The 16,181-nt window shown below is 65.5% G+C and overlaps 2 protein-coding genes across 2 annotated transcripts; one reads left to right on the top strand and one right to left on the bottom strand.

The window, feature by feature from the left end:
* Nucleotides 1–2,787: 2,787 nt before the first annotated feature.
* FAM110A (family with sequence similarity 110 member A) lies at nt 2,788–3,831 on the bottom strand (the record flags this gene model as incomplete). Its single annotated transcript, XM_084271641.1, has 1 exon — nt 2,788–3,831. One exon carries the CDS (start codon nt 3,829–3,831, stop codon nt 2,788–2,790), a length of 1,044 nt encoding a protein of 347 aa, XP_084127767.1.
* An 8,562-nt stretch (nt 3,832–12,393) lies between these two features.
* SLC52A3 (solute carrier family 52 member 3) lies at nt 12,394–14,345 on the top strand (the record flags this gene model as incomplete). Its single annotated transcript, XM_084271427.1, has 3 exons — nt 12,394–13,421; nt 13,674–13,797; nt 13,926–14,345. The coding sequence occupies 3 exons, from the start codon at nt 12,394–12,396 to the stop codon at nt 14,136–14,138; spliced, it is 1,365 nt and encodes a 454-aa protein (XP_084127553.1). The 3' UTR covers nt 14,139–14,345.
* Between the last annotated feature and the right edge of the window lie 1,836 nt (nt 14,346–16,181).

Below are 16,181 nucleotides of genomic sequence, written 5' to 3'. Positions count from 1 at the left end.
GGTGCCACCTAACCCCAGTGCCCTCTGCAGCTCCCAGGGATGGGGCCAGTATCCTGGAGAGAGGCAAGGGATGCAGGGATGCTCCCCGATGGGATGGTGGGAGCAGCTGGCAGGGTGCTGTGCACACGGCAGCAGGGAGCCTACTGACAGCCTGTCCTCAGCGCTGTCCCCAGGCATTGGCTAATTAACAGTGATTAAAGCACATGATGCAGTTGGCACTTCCAGGAGATGCTCATCAGTGGGGCCGTGTGGAATAAGTAAACAATGGGAAACACGGGGTGGGGGGGCTGCCTGGGGGCCTCACCCCACTCCCAGTGAGCGGCAGGGCAGGCAGAAGCCACCCCAGCACAGCCAGGGGCTCTGGCTCCTCACACCCTGCCCTGGCTGTACCTGGGCCAGGTGTGGGGGGGTGGCCCCTGCCCCGGGGTGCAGGGCCTGGCTCCCCAGACTGGGGGGCTGCCAATTTTCTCTCTCTCTCTCTCTCCCCACTGCCTGCACCCAAGGAAGACCCCGGCACGGAGGAGTGAGGGCGATGGGCACCCACCCCCTTCCCAGCCAGGAGTAACAGACGGGCTCAGCTGCAGCTCCCCCCTGAAACTGGAGCTGCCAAGGAGCAGCTGCCAGGGAAAGTGATAGGGAGCACTGGGGCCACCCCACTGTCCCCAGCAGGGACACGCAAAGGGGGGACATTCCTGGGGGACAGGCCGTGCCAGGGGCTCGCGCAGGTAGTCCTGTGGGTGCAGGGTGAGGGGAAGGCTCCTGCCTTGGGAGCAGGGCTCCTCCTGCCCGTGCACCTGCAGACACACTCGTGCACACATGTCCACACACACACGTCCCCACACACAGACGTGCAGGGCCCTCTGCTCCTTGGCAGCACCAGCGAGTTCAAACCAAGCCCTGGACACGCCGGGCTGAGGAATCCGGCAGCACAGCCAGTCCCAGCCACCAGCAAGGATGGAATTCCCACAGAGCTCTCTCTCCCTGAGGGTGAAGCCTGCTCCCCAAGCACACGCTGGGGTCACCGCCTTCCCCTGTTTTCTGGCTCCTCAGGGAGGCACCCATCACCACCCCACGTGCCAGCACTAGGGATCCCTTGGGTATGCACATCCTCCCCAATCAACCGCCCTGCCAGCCTGACTCACGGGCCAGCTCCCCACATCCTGCCTCTGTGTCCTGCCCACCACAACCTGGGCAGCCAGACCTGCCAGGCTGGGGTGGGAAATGCTCATCCCCATGACGCTATTTTTGGGAACCCCAAGTGCTGGATGAAAGCTCCAGTCAAGGGGAGTCCTGGTGCTGCCTCAGCCAGTGGCTGTAGGGCCCAGGATGAGCTGGGGGACACGCTGATTGGGGTGGGATGGGGCAGCAGCAGCTCTGACCCCTTTGAGAGGGAAACCTGCAGCCCTGGGTGAGGGGCTGGACCTTGTAACCAGCCTGTCACTGCCACCACACACGTGGTGTTTATTGAGCAGCGCCCGTGCCAGGCAGGCTGGCTCCCTGCACTGTGCCCATTGCCAGCCACGGCCCCAATACCAGGGCTGGAGTGGCAGTGCCAGGGTTGGGGTGCAGGCACCTGTCCCCCTGGGATGCACCAGCATTGCTGGGAGAGGGAGCCCACCGGCGCAGGCAGCAGCCCCGGCGCTGAGGAGGCTGCCTGGGGGTAACACACAAGGGCTTTTCATCTTCAAACACTCCCCGTGCCGACTTTCATCCTCACACTTCCCCAGCCCACCTGGGAGGTCTCTGCTATCACCACCCCATCTTGCAGCCCTGGAGGAGCCGGGACTCAGCCAGGCTCAGCAGCACTTTGCTGGAGCGGGGTGAGGAGGCAAGGGGAGGGCTGTGTGGTTGGCACGGTGCTGGCTGCGGCACAGGGGGGAATCCTGCCAACTGGGGCTCTGCTGGGACCTGCTGCACTCAACCGCCTGCTGGGCCCCATCCTGGCACAGCACAGCACCCACTGCTCCCACCAGCACCCAGCCACGCAGTACTGCCAGCCTCTGCCTCCCTGCCTCATCCTGACCTCCACCTCCTCCAGACACAGCAACACACACGGCCTCCAAAGCCCAGAGATTTAATAAAATCAGCTGGAAAATGAACTTCTGTACAGACCAAACAGCAAGAAATACAGTAGAAATGAGGAAGAGACCACCATAGGTGTCATCTCCATAAATAACAAGTCCCTGCGTGCCCAGAGCTATGTGTCCACCAGCACCCAAGAGGGGACACGAGCACTCTCAGACATGCATGAAGCCCTGGGCTGCTTGGAGGGGGGTTGGGTTTGCCCCTCTGCAGAGCACCCCACTCCTTCCAGATGTCCAGCATTAAAACAGGGGCTGCCAGGATATGGCCCCCACCCCAGGCAGCATGGCTTGCAGGGGTCAGCCCCCTCCCCAGCTCCACATAGAGAGGAACCAGCCCCTTGCTGGAGAGAAGCAGGAGAGGGTGCTGGAGAGGAGCAGCGCAGGCAGCAGGTGAGGGGACCAGCCACACACCTGAGGACATGTGTCCTCTGCTCTCCCATGGGCTCGTGGGGTCCTGGCTATCTAGTGCTGGCACAGGGATCTGCTGGAGCCAGGGCCAGTAGGAAGGATGTCTGGCCACCACATTGGGAGCGCACAGAGGGCAGGAAAGCAAGGGAGGGGGGGCTGAGTTCAAGGGTCCCATCACTGCCGAGAGGTCCCAGCTCCTCCTGGGTCTCAGCCAGCACCCCCCTCCCCATCCAGCACCACCTGCTCACCAGCAACCCACCCCCAGCCCCTGCCAGCATCACGGTGAGACCCACAGCTACACATCCGAGACCTGCTGGGGCTCCCTGGCCTGGCGCAGCCCATACAGCCACTTGATGACACGGGCATTGCGCTCGATGACCGAGATGCCATAGGGGACACGCGGGGCTGGCCGCCCCTCGGGAGTGGCGGCGCTGGGCCCCGGGGAGCAGCCGCCCTCCGAGCTGGCCGTGCTTACGCTGTGGAACTTGAGGGACACGATGTCGGAGCTGGCCCGGGCAAAGCGCTCGGCCCCCATGTCCTGCACCTCCTCAGGGTCGAGGCCACAGTAGTTGAAGAAGCGCTCCAGGTCAGCGGTGGCCCGCGAGAACCTGTCGCTCAGGTCTGACTTGGAGCGGTGCAGCAGGGGCTGCCGGCGGGCGCTCTCGGGGCGGGGGGGTGAGCTCCACGCTGGGTCTGCAGGCAGCCCACCTGGAATGGGGGACGCAGGCACCGGTGTCACCTGGCCACGCACAGCCCCACAGGGACGGACGTCCACCCTCCGTACAGCCACGCTGCCGGGGGGCTTGGCGGTGGTGGTGGTGATGGTGGTGGTGGGAGGGGGGGTCTCCGATGGCTTGCCAGCACCCTCCGCCCCACCTCCCAGCGCTGCTGGCACCTCCGCCCTCCACTTGCACTCCCGGCCCAGCGGACTCTCCGTTTTGGGGAAGGGGCTGTCACAGAGGTTGATGAGGTTGTTGAGGATCTCCAGGTCGAGCGAGGTCTTGGGGCCGCCGGCCTCCGCGCGGCAGGGCCCTGGGGGGGTCCTGCGGCTGGGGGTGAGCGCAGACCAGCGCACCCCCGGGGTGAAGAGGGGCTGCTTGATCAGCGGCGGCTTCACCGGCTCCTGCTTGGTGCTGGCAACACGCTGGCTCTTCACGTACTTGGCCTTGTCAGCCTCCAGCCTCTCCACAGCGCTGGGCTTGGCGGCCCCCGGCTCGGCACGCCGGCGGAAATAGGCAGGACCCTTGCGGAGGATGCGGACGGGCATGGCCGAGGTGAAGGGTGCTGCCGCCGTCACCCCCTTCATGGCATCCCCGACTTGCAGCGCCTCCACGGGCATCCTTCGCCCCCCGGGCAGGCGGCTGCTGCGGGCAGCGAGGGGCTCACACGGCGCCGGCTGTAAAGAGGGGCTGGGGTGAGGGGTGGGTGGCAGGGGTGGGGGCGATCCCTGCCCGTGCCCTGCCCGCACCCCGGCCCCGCGCCCAGACAAAGGCTGCGCAAGGCTGCACGGGGCTGCGGGAGCGCACCGGCTTCTTATCTGGAGGCGGGGGGCCACGCCTCCCCCCGCCGCCCGGCCTCCCCGCAACGCCCCGCGGCCAATCCGCGCAGCGAGCCTGCTTCAAACCGCGCTCGGGCCAATGGGGGGGCTGGGGGGGCTGTGCTGGGGTTGGGGGGGCTCCCCCGGGGGTGAGACCGGGGCGGAGGCGGGGGACGCCGCACCACAGCCGCTCCTCGCCGATGCTCTGCCCGCATCGCGCGTGTCCAGGGGTGCATCACCCTCCCCCAAGGGTGCATCACCCCCTCCCAGGGGTGCATCACCCGCTCCCAGGGGTGCATCGCCCGCTCCCAAGGGAGCACGGCCCGCACCAAGGGGTGCGTTGCCCGTGCCTTGGGTGCATCACCCACCTCGTTCATCCCCCAGCCCACGCCGGGCTGGGGGGTTTGATGCTTCTCTCCCTGTCACGCCCTCGGCTCTCAGCCCCCTCGCAGGTTCTGGGGCCGCTCTCGGGCTTCCCGCTCCCCCCCTTGATCCCCTTGGAAAGCACCGGCGGGGCTTTCCAGCCGCGCTTCCCCGGCCGAGGTGCGCCAGGAGCCGTGTCCTTGGGTCCCTGCCAACCCCCCCCGGGGCACAGCCGCCCCAACGGTCGCGTAGAGGCACCTCCCTCCACAGCGGGAGGAGCCCAAACCTGCCCTGCCCCACTCTGCAGCCCCCCTCTTCCGGCTGCCCCCTGTGCCCCTGCCCGGGGGTGCCCACAGCTGGACGAGTCCCAACGCACAGAGGGGCTCGGACAGCGGCGGGGCGCGGGGGGGGGGGGGACATGCGGGGTCGGACCTGGCCCTGCCTCCCTCTCCCTCCCCTCCCCCCCTTCCCCAGCTGCTCTGAGACACCCCACTCCCCCGAGACCCCTCCCCAGACAAGCCCTGGGGAGGTAACAGCAGGCCCTGGCACTCACCGGCTGCAGCAGCGGGCATATCGGGTGCCGGGGGTGCCACAGCTCAGCTCCCTCCTAGCACGGCCCCGAGCAGGCTGCCATCACCCACAGCAGCTCACCTGCATGCTCAACTTCCTGGGTGCCACCCAAGGCCCGTCCCAGCAGCGGGAGCCAGTCCCAGCACCCACAGAACCCACCACGGCCATGCCGAGCCACGGCTGCACCATCTGCAAGCTGATGTGTGCCAGCCCCAGCTCCCCAGAATCCATCCCCCAACCAGGTCCCCCTGCAGCAGCCCCCCCTGGCACACGCTGCATCCCCCTGATGTGCTGTGACAGGCGAGTGGCCTGGGGGGGGGAGGCTGGCTGGCCCTGTCCCCATCCTCTACCCGGGGACACACGCTGCCTTCTGACCTGAAAAGTGTCCACGGGGGGTTGGCCAGGCACAGGGACAGCTGGGGATGGTCCCAGTGCTAGTACAGCCCCTCCTGCCCTGCTCCCAGGGGGTGCTTTCTGCACCCCTCTGCAGGGAGCCCAGCGCAGGGCAGACCTGGGGACAGAGCCAGCAGTGCAGGGTGCCACAGTCCTTGCTGGGCAGGGGCAGGGACAGGCAAGGCAGGCAGGACCCCCGAGCCAGAGCCATGCTTACCCCCGTAGGAAGCAGGGTTTGGGCTGTGATGCACAAATGCAGCCGGGTCCTGCAGCCAGAGACTGGGGCAGTCAGTTGAAGGCCTTGCTCACTCAGCACCAGGATGCTTGTCAGGGTAGTGGGGGGTGCCAGCCACTAGTTTTGTGCCCACGGAGCAGCACCCATCAGTTCCAGCACTGCCCAGATACCCCGTCCCACAGCAGACCCCAGACAATGACTGTCCCCGCTGCCCTGGATCACCCCAGGTCAGGGCACCCCCCACTCAACACTGGGGTGAAAACGTGCCCCTCAACACAAGGCGAAGTGGGGACGTGTCCCCATGTCAGGCACTGGAGCTCAGCTGGGTGCCAGAGGCTCAGCCCCAGAGCCACACCACAGAGGGGACGGCTGTCTGGGCACAGGGATTAGGATGAGTACAGCCACCTGTAGCCACCCATCGTGGGCTCCCCTCCCCTCCCTGGCTGGCAAGGACAGCCCATCCAGGCACAACCTGCTGCTCTGCATTCCTGCGGGGCCGTAGCCGCCTGCCCTGGCACAGCCAAGAGGAGTTGAGCTGAGCTGAGACGCCCTTTGAACAGCCCCAAAAACACAGCGACATTATCACATGCCCCAAACCCAGCCAGACCAGACGCCAGGGCTGACAGCCACACTCATGATGGGCAATGCCCAGCCCCAGCTCTTCTCCTTCCCAGTGTGGGCAGCCCAGCTGGGCTCACTTCGGCACACCAGGTCACTCCTGTGTGGAAGCAGCTGCTCCAGGGAGTCGTGCTGGGAGGTGTGCAGTTGTGCCTCCCCCTCACGGGGTGACCCAGCCCCACGCTGATGGCACAGGACCGGCATGGGACCGGTACCACCTCCACCACATACCTGGATTGGCCCTGCGGTGTGGGAGCCTCCTCGGCACAGCTCAGCCGCCAAGCTGCTTATCCCCACGCTCATCCTGGAGGTGTCCTGGTGTCCCCACGCCTCCTCCTCCCCAACCACGTCCTCCCCTTCTCCCCACGGGACGGCAGCTGGCGGGGTGTTGGAGAAGCTCCGTGCCGTGGCTGCTCCCGCTGAGTCAGCCGGGTGAGGACGCCCTCCAAGGCAGCTCAGCGCTCACATGGGATTAAACCCATGGGGCATTCCTCTGCGTCACGCAGCATGACAGTGGCTGGTGACGTCCTGGCACGGGTGCCGGTTCAGCCCGCAGCGCCGGAAGGGCAGCGTGGATGTACGGCCTTGAGCTGCTCACACTGCCAAAGCCAAAAGTCCCCTTGATGTCCCCTGTGGGCAGAGGGGCCTGATGTCCCCGTGGGACATCAAAAAGAAGGGAAAATTCCCAGATCTCCTATAAGCAGGGAGATACCACCCAGTTCCCTATGTGCCACCAGCACAGCTGGCCGGCAGGACCTACTCCGATTTGGAAAACACCTTGTTTCCCCATGCACCCAGCAGCAATCCTCAGAAATCAAGTCCAACATGCTGCAAAATATCCCAGGATGGCTCAAAGGAAGGTGACAGACTGCAGCAGAGCCCCCAAGCCTGCAGCCACGGGCACCAGCTGGCCTGAACCCAGCCCTGGGTCAGCTGGTGTCCCATGGTATGGGCAGGTCCCACAGCAAGGTCCAGCTCCCCATGGAAGGGCCAAGCATTCGGCCCACTCAGCACTGAGCTGTGCATTTTTCAAACTGCCCTTGGAAGCAAGACAAGGAGCTGGCGGAGGGAGAAGGACTGAGCAAAGCACGTGGAAACCTGCCAGAGGGCTGCCCCACGCTTGGGCAGCGGCAAAGGTGGATCCACACCGTGAGCCTGGCTGGAAGAACGCTGCTGCCCGGCGTGACAGGCAAGGGCAGAGCTTGCAAGCGCTTGCCAGGCCTGGCTGCTTCTCCCCATGGCCACCAAGCCTGCGTGGGGTGCAGGCAGCCGGCAGCAGGCAGCTGCCTGGACATGTTTAGGCAGCATGGTGCTGGAGCCAGGCAGTGCCCCGGAGCCTCACCCTCCCTGGGAGCATCCGAGGAGAGGTTTCGGGAGGGCAGCCCACCAAGGGAGTGCTCCCCCAGACCCCATCTCTGCTGCTGTCCCAAGGGTATGGGGACAGGGCAGGGATGGGGGAATGGTGTTTGGAAGCAGAGGGACAGGAGGGTGCTGTTACTGGCTCCACTCTCCCTTCCCACAGGGGGTCAGGGCTGCAGCCCCCCAAACACTTCAAAGACCTCCTGGGAGCTAAAGGCAGCTGCCAATGAGCAAAAAAAACATGCTCAGAGGGGAACTCCTCCCTGCAAGTGCTGGGTGGAGGCGGTTGTGGGTGCCTGGCAGCACCTGTGGAGCAGTGAGGCTGGGGCTCGGCACATCTCAGGCAGCCCCAAGCAGTTGAGCCCCCAGAGCTGGGAAACCCCCAACTCCCTCTTCTGGGGAGATGCTAATTCCTGGCACATCCAGCTTTCCAGCAAGGAAATTGTCCCTGCACCACGTGCCCTGACCTGGGGCGAGCCAATGCCTGCTCCTGCCTCAGTTTCCCTGGCTGTGGGCTCTGCAAAGCAGCTCTGCTTTCCAGTGACCTGGGGGCTGAACGGGAAGCGCTCACTGGGCCCAGTATCGTCTTGCTGCAGAGGAAAGGATGCTGCCGACACCCAGGAGTCTCGGCAGGCAGCAGATCAGGGCCAGGAGACGGGGAGGGAGGTGACAGATGGGGACATGCAGGGCACGAGGCCTTTGTCTGCGCAGCAGCGGCGGAGCACAGAGGCCCAGGCCCGCAGATGGCGGCTGCCGGCAGGGCCGGGCCTGCAGCCCGTGGCCAGGCGAGCGCCAGGCCCTGGGGATCCGGGCCTTTTGTCGGGGTCTCACCTCCGACAGCGGCCCCTTCCCGGCCGCCCCCCATCCGCCTTTCAACTTTCAACTTGACCTGCTCCTTTCACATGGAAATGGGATGCAGATGGAGCAAAAGGGGCTACCAGGGGCCAGCGGCTGCGACCCGGCAGCGGGTCCCCACACCCAAGTTTGGGGGGGTCATACGCACTCCCCTGGGGCAGCTGGTGGTCCCTGGGTGAGGGGCTTCCCCTTGCCCCCCAGCAATGGAGCAGCAGCCTTTTCCTGCTCAGGAAGGTGGTCCCCACTGCTCTCGGCTGAACACAGATACTTGGGGATGGATCTTGATGCAGCTGAGCTGGATGACGGACCCTGAGCTCCCCCTGAGCTCCCCCTGAGCTCTCCCGCTATCCCGGCACCCCCAGCACAGGCAGCATGCCCACCCGGGGAGCCCCACTGCCCACCCTGCCCCGTGCTGGCTGCGGTTGGGGATGGGGGGGCTTCCCAGCTGGCTGGACACTGGAGCCCGGCAAAGTCCTGTGCCTGGGGACCACTCGGCTACCAAATGTTGCCATCTGCCTCCAGGGCCTTCACTCACATCTGCCAGGGGTGTGGAGGGGCCAGAGGGGCCGAGAGGGGGGGGTCAGGGGCTCAGCTGCAGCACGGGGAGGGGGTGGAGGAAGCACAGTCGTCTCACACCGCACAGGCAGGGCAGGCAGCAAGAGTGGGGCAGATTTGGGTGGAGAGCGTGAAGCAGCATCATGGGTGTCCCGCACCCAGCACTCCCTCAGGGTCCCCTGCACCACAGCCAGTCACCCTTGGGAAGGTCTCACTGCCAGCCACACCATTCCTTTGTGCTGCCAAATTACACACAGGACAATCTCTGTCCCCTCCCCATCCCTGTCCCCCTCTCTGCCCTCATCCTCATAGGTACACGGGGACCGCAGCTGCCCCAGGGACAGCCCAAGCCCCCAGCACCTACTTTCTTCCAAGATCTTGGACGTTTTCTCCCCTGACCAGGTCTTCCTTGAGCATCTGTGCTGGTTTTGGCTGGGATAGTGTTCATTTTCTCCATAGTAGCTGCCACAGGGCTGTTTTGGAGTTGTGCTACAGTGTTGGTAACCCAGGGATGTTTCAGTTATCCCTGAGCAGCCCTTGCACAGCATCAAGGCCTCTTCTGCTCCTCATGCTGCCCCACCAGCAAGCGGGCTGGGGGTGCACAGGGAGTCGGGAGGGGACTGACCAAGGAGTATCCCAGACCATAGGACATCCTGCCCAGCGATAAAAGCTGGGAAAGAAGCGGGAGGGAGAGATGCCTTTTGCCTTCCCAAGTGCCCGTCAGGACTGCTGGAGCCCTGCTGCCCTGGGGATGGCAGGACACCTGCCTGCGGTGGGCAGCAGCGAAGGAACGCTGGATTTTGCTTTGCTTCCAGATAAAGCTCTTGCTTTACCTAATTCCCCTGTCTTCATCTCACCCCGCCTCATTTTTTTTCCTTTTATCCTTGTCCTCTCCCCCATCCCACGGGGGTGAGGGCTGGGTGATGCTGCGCTGCCTGCTGGGGGTTACAGCGGGTAGCACCTCGAACCCTGCCCCACTGCAGGCACCCAGCCGTGCCCAGCACTGCCCTGCAGCCCCGGGGGCACAGGAGCACCCTTGTCCCGGCTGCCCCGTGGTTGGGGCAGGGGCAGGGCCGGCGGGAGGCTCTGGCGAATGAGGCACAGGCAGGGCGCTGGAGAAGGCAGCCCCGGGTTCCCCAGGGCTGCTCTCCCAGCGACACCCGGTGGGTGCTGGGGGAAGAGCCGCCGCGAGGTGTCCTGGGGTGGTGGGCGCCGGGATGGGATGGGGAGGGGGGGAGGGGGTGTCGCTGGGGATGGCCTGGATTCTGTCTCCTCCCCCGTGTCACCTCTCCTCACCCTTGGCTGGCTGCCTGGCTCCATCTCACTGGACGTGGGGGCAGAGGTGCCTGTCCCTGCACTGCACCCGCGGTGGGACAGCTGCCCAGAGGCCACTTTTGGGGGGGTCCCTGAGGGCCCCATCCCAACCCCTGACCCTGCAGAGATGTCCGAGGGGGACATATGCCACCCTCAAGTGACATTCACACCTGCGAGAAGAAGCCTGAAATAGGTGGGACACAGTTCAGCCAGGGGACAAGTGCAAAGTCTAGGACACCAATAATAATCACTGACACCCAGCCAGGATGGGGTGCCTCAGGCCAGCAGTGACACGGCGCCATGGGCTTGGCAAGGGCTTGGCACGGGACTGGGGCTGGCACCAGCTGTCCATGGGGATAGCGAGCAGCAGTGACCCCCCCCCCGGGGCAGGGCACAGAGGCCAGGCTGCCTGTGGGCTGGCAGAGAGAGGGCTGGAGGTGGTCGGCAGCCAGAGGTGGCACGGTTGGACTTTGGCCGTGGGGCCGGAGTCTGGAATGCCCACCCAGGGAGAGGGGCTGTGCTGGTGAAAACCAGGGACCCACTGGGAGGGGAGGCACAAGTGGAGGGGTCCCAAGCCCCTGCTCTCCTCCCTCTGTGCTCCCCTGCCCAAGCTGATGCCAGTGCCTGCTCTGCTGTGGGGCGGGGGGGGCAGGGAGGGGAAGGCAGCTGTGACCGGAGCTGGTCCCTGTCCTCTGTGCGCTCATGCCGCTCTTGAGTGCGTGACTCCCTGCTCATCCCTCCAAGGACTCCAGAGCTTTTCCTTACATTTCCTTATCTCTTTTAACTCATAAGATAATTAACTCATAACCCATTATCTTTGCCAGCCACGGACCATCCCCACAGCTCGTGTCCTCTGGGACTTGCTGGGACCCAGCCCCGTGGGACAGGTGCCCTGACCCGCAGCTTTGTGCTCCCCCACTGGGCACGTAGCAGGGAGGTGCGGGGTCCGCCCTGGCCACCCCCTGCCCTGACCTGCCAGTCAGGTCTCAGACTCTGCCAGTCTGGGACCGGGACGAGGAGCAGCGCGGAGCCAGGCCCGTCAACCGTCTGCATCCGGAGGTGGTGACGTGCCCGCCCCACGTCACTGCCTCGGCAGCCAGGACTCGCTCCCGCCCCGCGTGCCGCTGCCGGTTCCCCAAAGCGCAGTGAGTTTCCCCTTGGGAGATGCCCCGGGAATTTCCGAGGGTCACAGCGGGAGCCCGATTCCTTCCTGGCTTCCCGCTCCGGACCGGAGTCCCGCACACCCCCTGCGCGGGGCTGGAGTCACGGGTGTGTTGTTGTTGGACCGGCCGGGCTCAGCCCCAGCGACTCGAGTCATGGGGCTTCCTCCGCCGGGCTCAGCGCTGCTGCGGGGAGCTGGTGCCGGCTGTGTGGGGCTGAGGGGGACACGGGGACACGGGGGTGCCCCCTTCCCAGGAGCAGGACAGGTGCCCAGGGTGGGCAGGGGATGCGGCCGGCTCCTGGCTGACTCAGCTGGTTGATATGAGCCAAGGCTGGTTTGCAGGTGGGGCTGCCGGGGCCAGGCTCCCTGCGGCGGCTGGAGCCTGCCGGGATCTCACGGGACTCGGCTGGGAGGAGGAGACAGGCGCTGCTTCCCTCTGCCCTGCAGAGCTCCCAGCAGCCTGGCTGCCCACGCTTCTCCTTCCCCAAGCTTCCTGGCCCCCAGGTAAGAGCCACCTTCACCCCGTGCCACGCCGTGCTGGGCTGTGCCAAGACGAGCTGTAACTCGATGCCCGGGCTGGGTCCCGTGCCAGCTCCGCACCCTGTGCCCCAGAGCCCCAGTTCTCTGGATGGAGCCCAGGCTGAGCGCTCGGGGAGGGAAGGTGCAGCGGCATCGCCCGCGCACGGGCAGCTGGGGCTGTGCCCAGGCTTTTTAAGGGGCAGAGGGGGACTGGGCTGTACCGTGCCCCCCCCTCCCCCTGCCCCCAGGGTGTGTGGGAGAGGAGCCGCTCTGCCTGCTGGCTGAGGGGTCACAGCAGGCCAGGGCCGAGCGTAGGCCAGGCCGAGCGCGGGCTGGGCCAGGTCTCCCCCTGTTCCTGATCCCAGCCTCTCCCCGCAGCGCCGCAGCGTCATTCCCAGGCACGGACACCTGGCTCTGAGCCATGGCACTGCTCACCCACCTCCTCGCCTGTGCCTTTGGCACAGGCTCCTGGATGGCCGTCAACGGCCTGTGGGTCGAGCTGCCGCTGCTGGTTACGGTGCTGCCAGAGCAGTGGGACCTCCCCTCCTACATCACCATCATCATCCAGATGGCCAACGTGGGGCCGCTCTTCGTCACCCTCATGCACCGCTTTCGGCCTGGCTTGCTGAATGAAGTGGCTGTTATCTACGTGGTTGTGTTTGTGGGCATCGTGGCCTGCTTGCTCCTGACCTTCCTCTGGGACTACACCTCCCTCATTGCCGGGACGCCCCACAGCACCGCCTTCCTCATCCTCACATTCTTCCTGGCCCTGGTGGACTGCACCTCCTCCGTCACCTTCCTGCCCTTCATGATGCAGCTGCAACCGCAGTATCTGACCACCTTCTTCATAGGTGAAGGGCTCAGCGGGCTGATCCCTGCTCTCATTGCCCTGGGACAAGGCTCTGGCATCTCCAGCTGCATCAATGTCACCCATGTGGTCAACATCACCGTTGGCAATGACACTGTGGAGAGCACCAGCTTCCAATGGGAGACCCGCTACCTCCCGGCTAACTTCTCCACCTTCTTCTTCTTCCTCCTCATGACTATAATGATGCTGGGCTGCTTGCTGTCCTTCTTCTTCCTCACCAGGCAGCCCAAGATTTGGGAACTCTCACAGCAGCAGCTGTTTCCCAGCAGCATCATTCTGAGCTCATTTGACAAGATCCCTGACGAGGGAGCTGGCCTAAGGCTGAGCAGAGGCTTCTCGTGCCCAAAGGATGCCAAGGGCCCTGTGGACATCCCACCAGAGAAGGTCTCCTACTCTCTGGCAAAGCTCACTTTCATCTACCTCCTCATCACCTGGGTGAGCGTCCTGATGAACGGGGTCCTGCCGTCTGTCCAGTCCTACTCCTGCCTGCCCTACGGCAACACCGCCTACCACCTCACAGCCACGCTCAGCTCCATGGCCAACCCACTTGCCTGCATCGTGGCCATGGTCCTGCCTAGCAGGTGGGTAGTGGGGAGCCAGGGGACACAGTGAGGTGGGCCCTGGGGGTTTCTGCCCCAGAAGCTTTGCAATGGGGAGTGGGAGAAGGCAACAGCAGGGAGAGGGTCCCTATGGTGCTCATGCCGAGGCAGCAGAGACACCCCAGAAAGGAGGATGGGGTCGGGACAGAGCCAATCAGACTATGCTGTGGGTCTGTGTGCTCACCAGGGCCAGGCCAACAGCACTCCCTGGTGTCACCCATCTGTCCCTTGCAGGTCCCTGGCTGTGCTGGGCACCCTCACGCTGGTGGGGACAGGCTTTGGCGCCTACAACATGGCCATCGCGGTGATGAGCCCCTGCCCGCTCCTCCAGCAGTCCCAGTGGGGCGATGCCATCATCGTAAGTCATGGAGCCCCTTTCACCCCGGGGGGTCCCTGAGGCTCTGGCCTCACCCCCAGCTCTGGCCTCACCGTGGGGTGGGGGACATCCCTGGCCCTCCTGACCACGCTTCTCCCTTGCACCTCCAGATCCTCTCCTGGGTGCTGTTCACCGGGACCTTCTCCTACGTGAAGGTGATGGCCGGGGTGATCCTGCGGAGCCGCAGCCACAGCGCGCTGGTGTGGTACGGGGCAGTGGAGCAGCTGGGGTCCCTCCTGGGGGCCCTGCTCATGTTCCCCCTCGTCAACATCTACAGCTTCTTCAAATCCGCCGACTACTGCAGCCTGGAGTGCCCAGCATGAGCAGGATGGGGACCCTTGGACAGCCCTTCTTGCCAGCACGCCCCCCCCAAACCACTGAGGGCTGGGGGCTGGGAATCAGCGCTGGGATGGAAGCAGGTGCAGGCACATCTCCCCACGGGTCCCTGGGTGGGTGCAGCTCCGTGGCTTTGTCCCCAGCCCGGACACAGAGTGTCTCCATCACGTTCAAAGCAATAGAAGGTGTTTGCTCAGCCCTTGGACTCCCTGCTGCCCGTGCCCCCCATTCTGGAGGGTGTGGGGAGGCTCTGCCTGTGCCAGTGCCCCCCCCACACACACACTCACACCCCCAATCTGGCTACTGTTTGACTGGGGCCACATCCTGTCCCTTCCCCTGGGGGGGATCTGGCATCATTTGGCATCGTGCCACATAGGCCCCCTGCGACCCCACGGGTGGGCACAGCCCCAGCTGCGCCCGGCAGCACCGGCAGCGTTCCCAGCCCCGTGCGGAGCTGGAGGCGGCAGCTGCCCCCGGGATGGGGGGTTCTCAGCCAGCTGCGGGGACAAAGGCGGCTCGGGCAGGGCTGTGCCGGAGCCTTGCCCTGCCCTGGCTGTGGGGAGAGAGTGTGGGGGTGGCATGTGGCAGGGGGGAGGTTTACAAGGTCCCCAGTAGCAGCTGGGGGAACTGAGGCACGGTGGGACTTGGCTGGGGTAGGGGTGGGGGGTACCTGCCTGGCATTTGCTGCCCTCTGCTGCTGCCCTGTCCGTATTTTCTCCTTCCCAGTGACCCTGTGCCCCCATGGCACCCCATCCCATCCCCACTGCACCCCGAGACAGGCAGCGCTGGGGTGCAGAGCCTGAGAGGGGCCACAGCACAGCCCCGCACCCAGCGCGGTGCCAGGCACCCTGCCAGGCAGGGGGGTGGCACGGGACCGGCGCCAGCACCGCGCCACCTGGTACCCAACTGCACCTCCGCCGTGCCAGCCGGGGCGGGGGCCGGGTGGGCACCGGGGCATGGCAGGCATGGGGGGGTCAGGGGGCAGCGGCAGCCCCCAGGCCAGGCCAGGCCGGCACCCGCACCCCGCATGCGCCTGCGCCCCTTCCCTGGGGCACGAGGCAGCCGGGCCTTTGTCCCCAGCCCTTTGTCTGGCAATCTGCTCCCCGAGCCAGACCCGCGCCTGTCGTGCCTCAGAGCCACGGATTGGAGCCACTTCGGGGCTCCGGCTGCGGCCCGGCTGCCTCTGGGAAGGACGCGGCTGGAATAGCTAATGGGCAGCAGCCCCCCGAGCCGCCGGCGCGGGCGGGGGTCCCATGGCCAAGGCAGCGGAGAGGTCAGGAGCAAGGGCAGCGGGCTCTGCCCCCCCCCAGCACCGCTGGGCTCCCACCCCCTGCAGCTCCTGGCTGACCCCAGACCCGTGCTTGTCCAGGATCTGGCCCCGTGGGGGATGAGGGGCAGGAGGGGGGTGCTGGGGACCGGTGGGAGGTGTGGGGACACCACAGGGCAGCCTGTCTCATCTTGGGACCGGGACACATCCCATTTACCCTTTCGGGGAGACCAGGAGCTGCAGTGGGGACCCAGCCCCTCTCTTTCTGCACCCTGAGAGGATGCTCTTGCCCTTGGGAGCCCCCAAAGACCCTCACCCTCCGGACACCCGCCGCCCCCTCCCTCTTGCTGGGGAAACAATCGCCTCCAATGGGAATTATTTCCATACAGCTGCTCAGGAAGGCACGAATTCAGCCCTTGGCCGGCCGCAGCGGAGGAGAAAGGCTGAGCCTTTCTTCTGGTGCTCCCCTCCCTCCCCACCGCGACGGGGGCAGGTTGGGGAGGGGAGGTGGGGTTGGGGGGGGGGGTGTGGGGGGGCTGTGCAGCCGCTGCAGTCAGCAATATTAGCACAGCTCGGCAGGACTGATTGCAGGTTATTAACATACATTATCTCAGTCCCCTGCCTCTGAAAGGAGCCGGGTTCCTATTCCCCCTCTCCCAGCCCTCCCTCCCCCTGTCTTTTACACTTAATTACCTCCCTTATTACACCACAGCCTGGAGAGAGACAAAATCCCCGGGCAGCGGGCAGGCAGGCAGGCAGGCAG

This window comes from Gallinula chloropus (genome assembly GCF_964237585.1).
Source record: "Gallinula chloropus genome assembly, chromosome: 16".
Taxonomy (NCBI): Eukaryota; Metazoa; Chordata; class Aves; order Gruiformes; family Rallidae; genus Gallinula; species Gallinula chloropus.
This window is presented reverse-complemented; position numbering and strand designations above follow the sequence as displayed.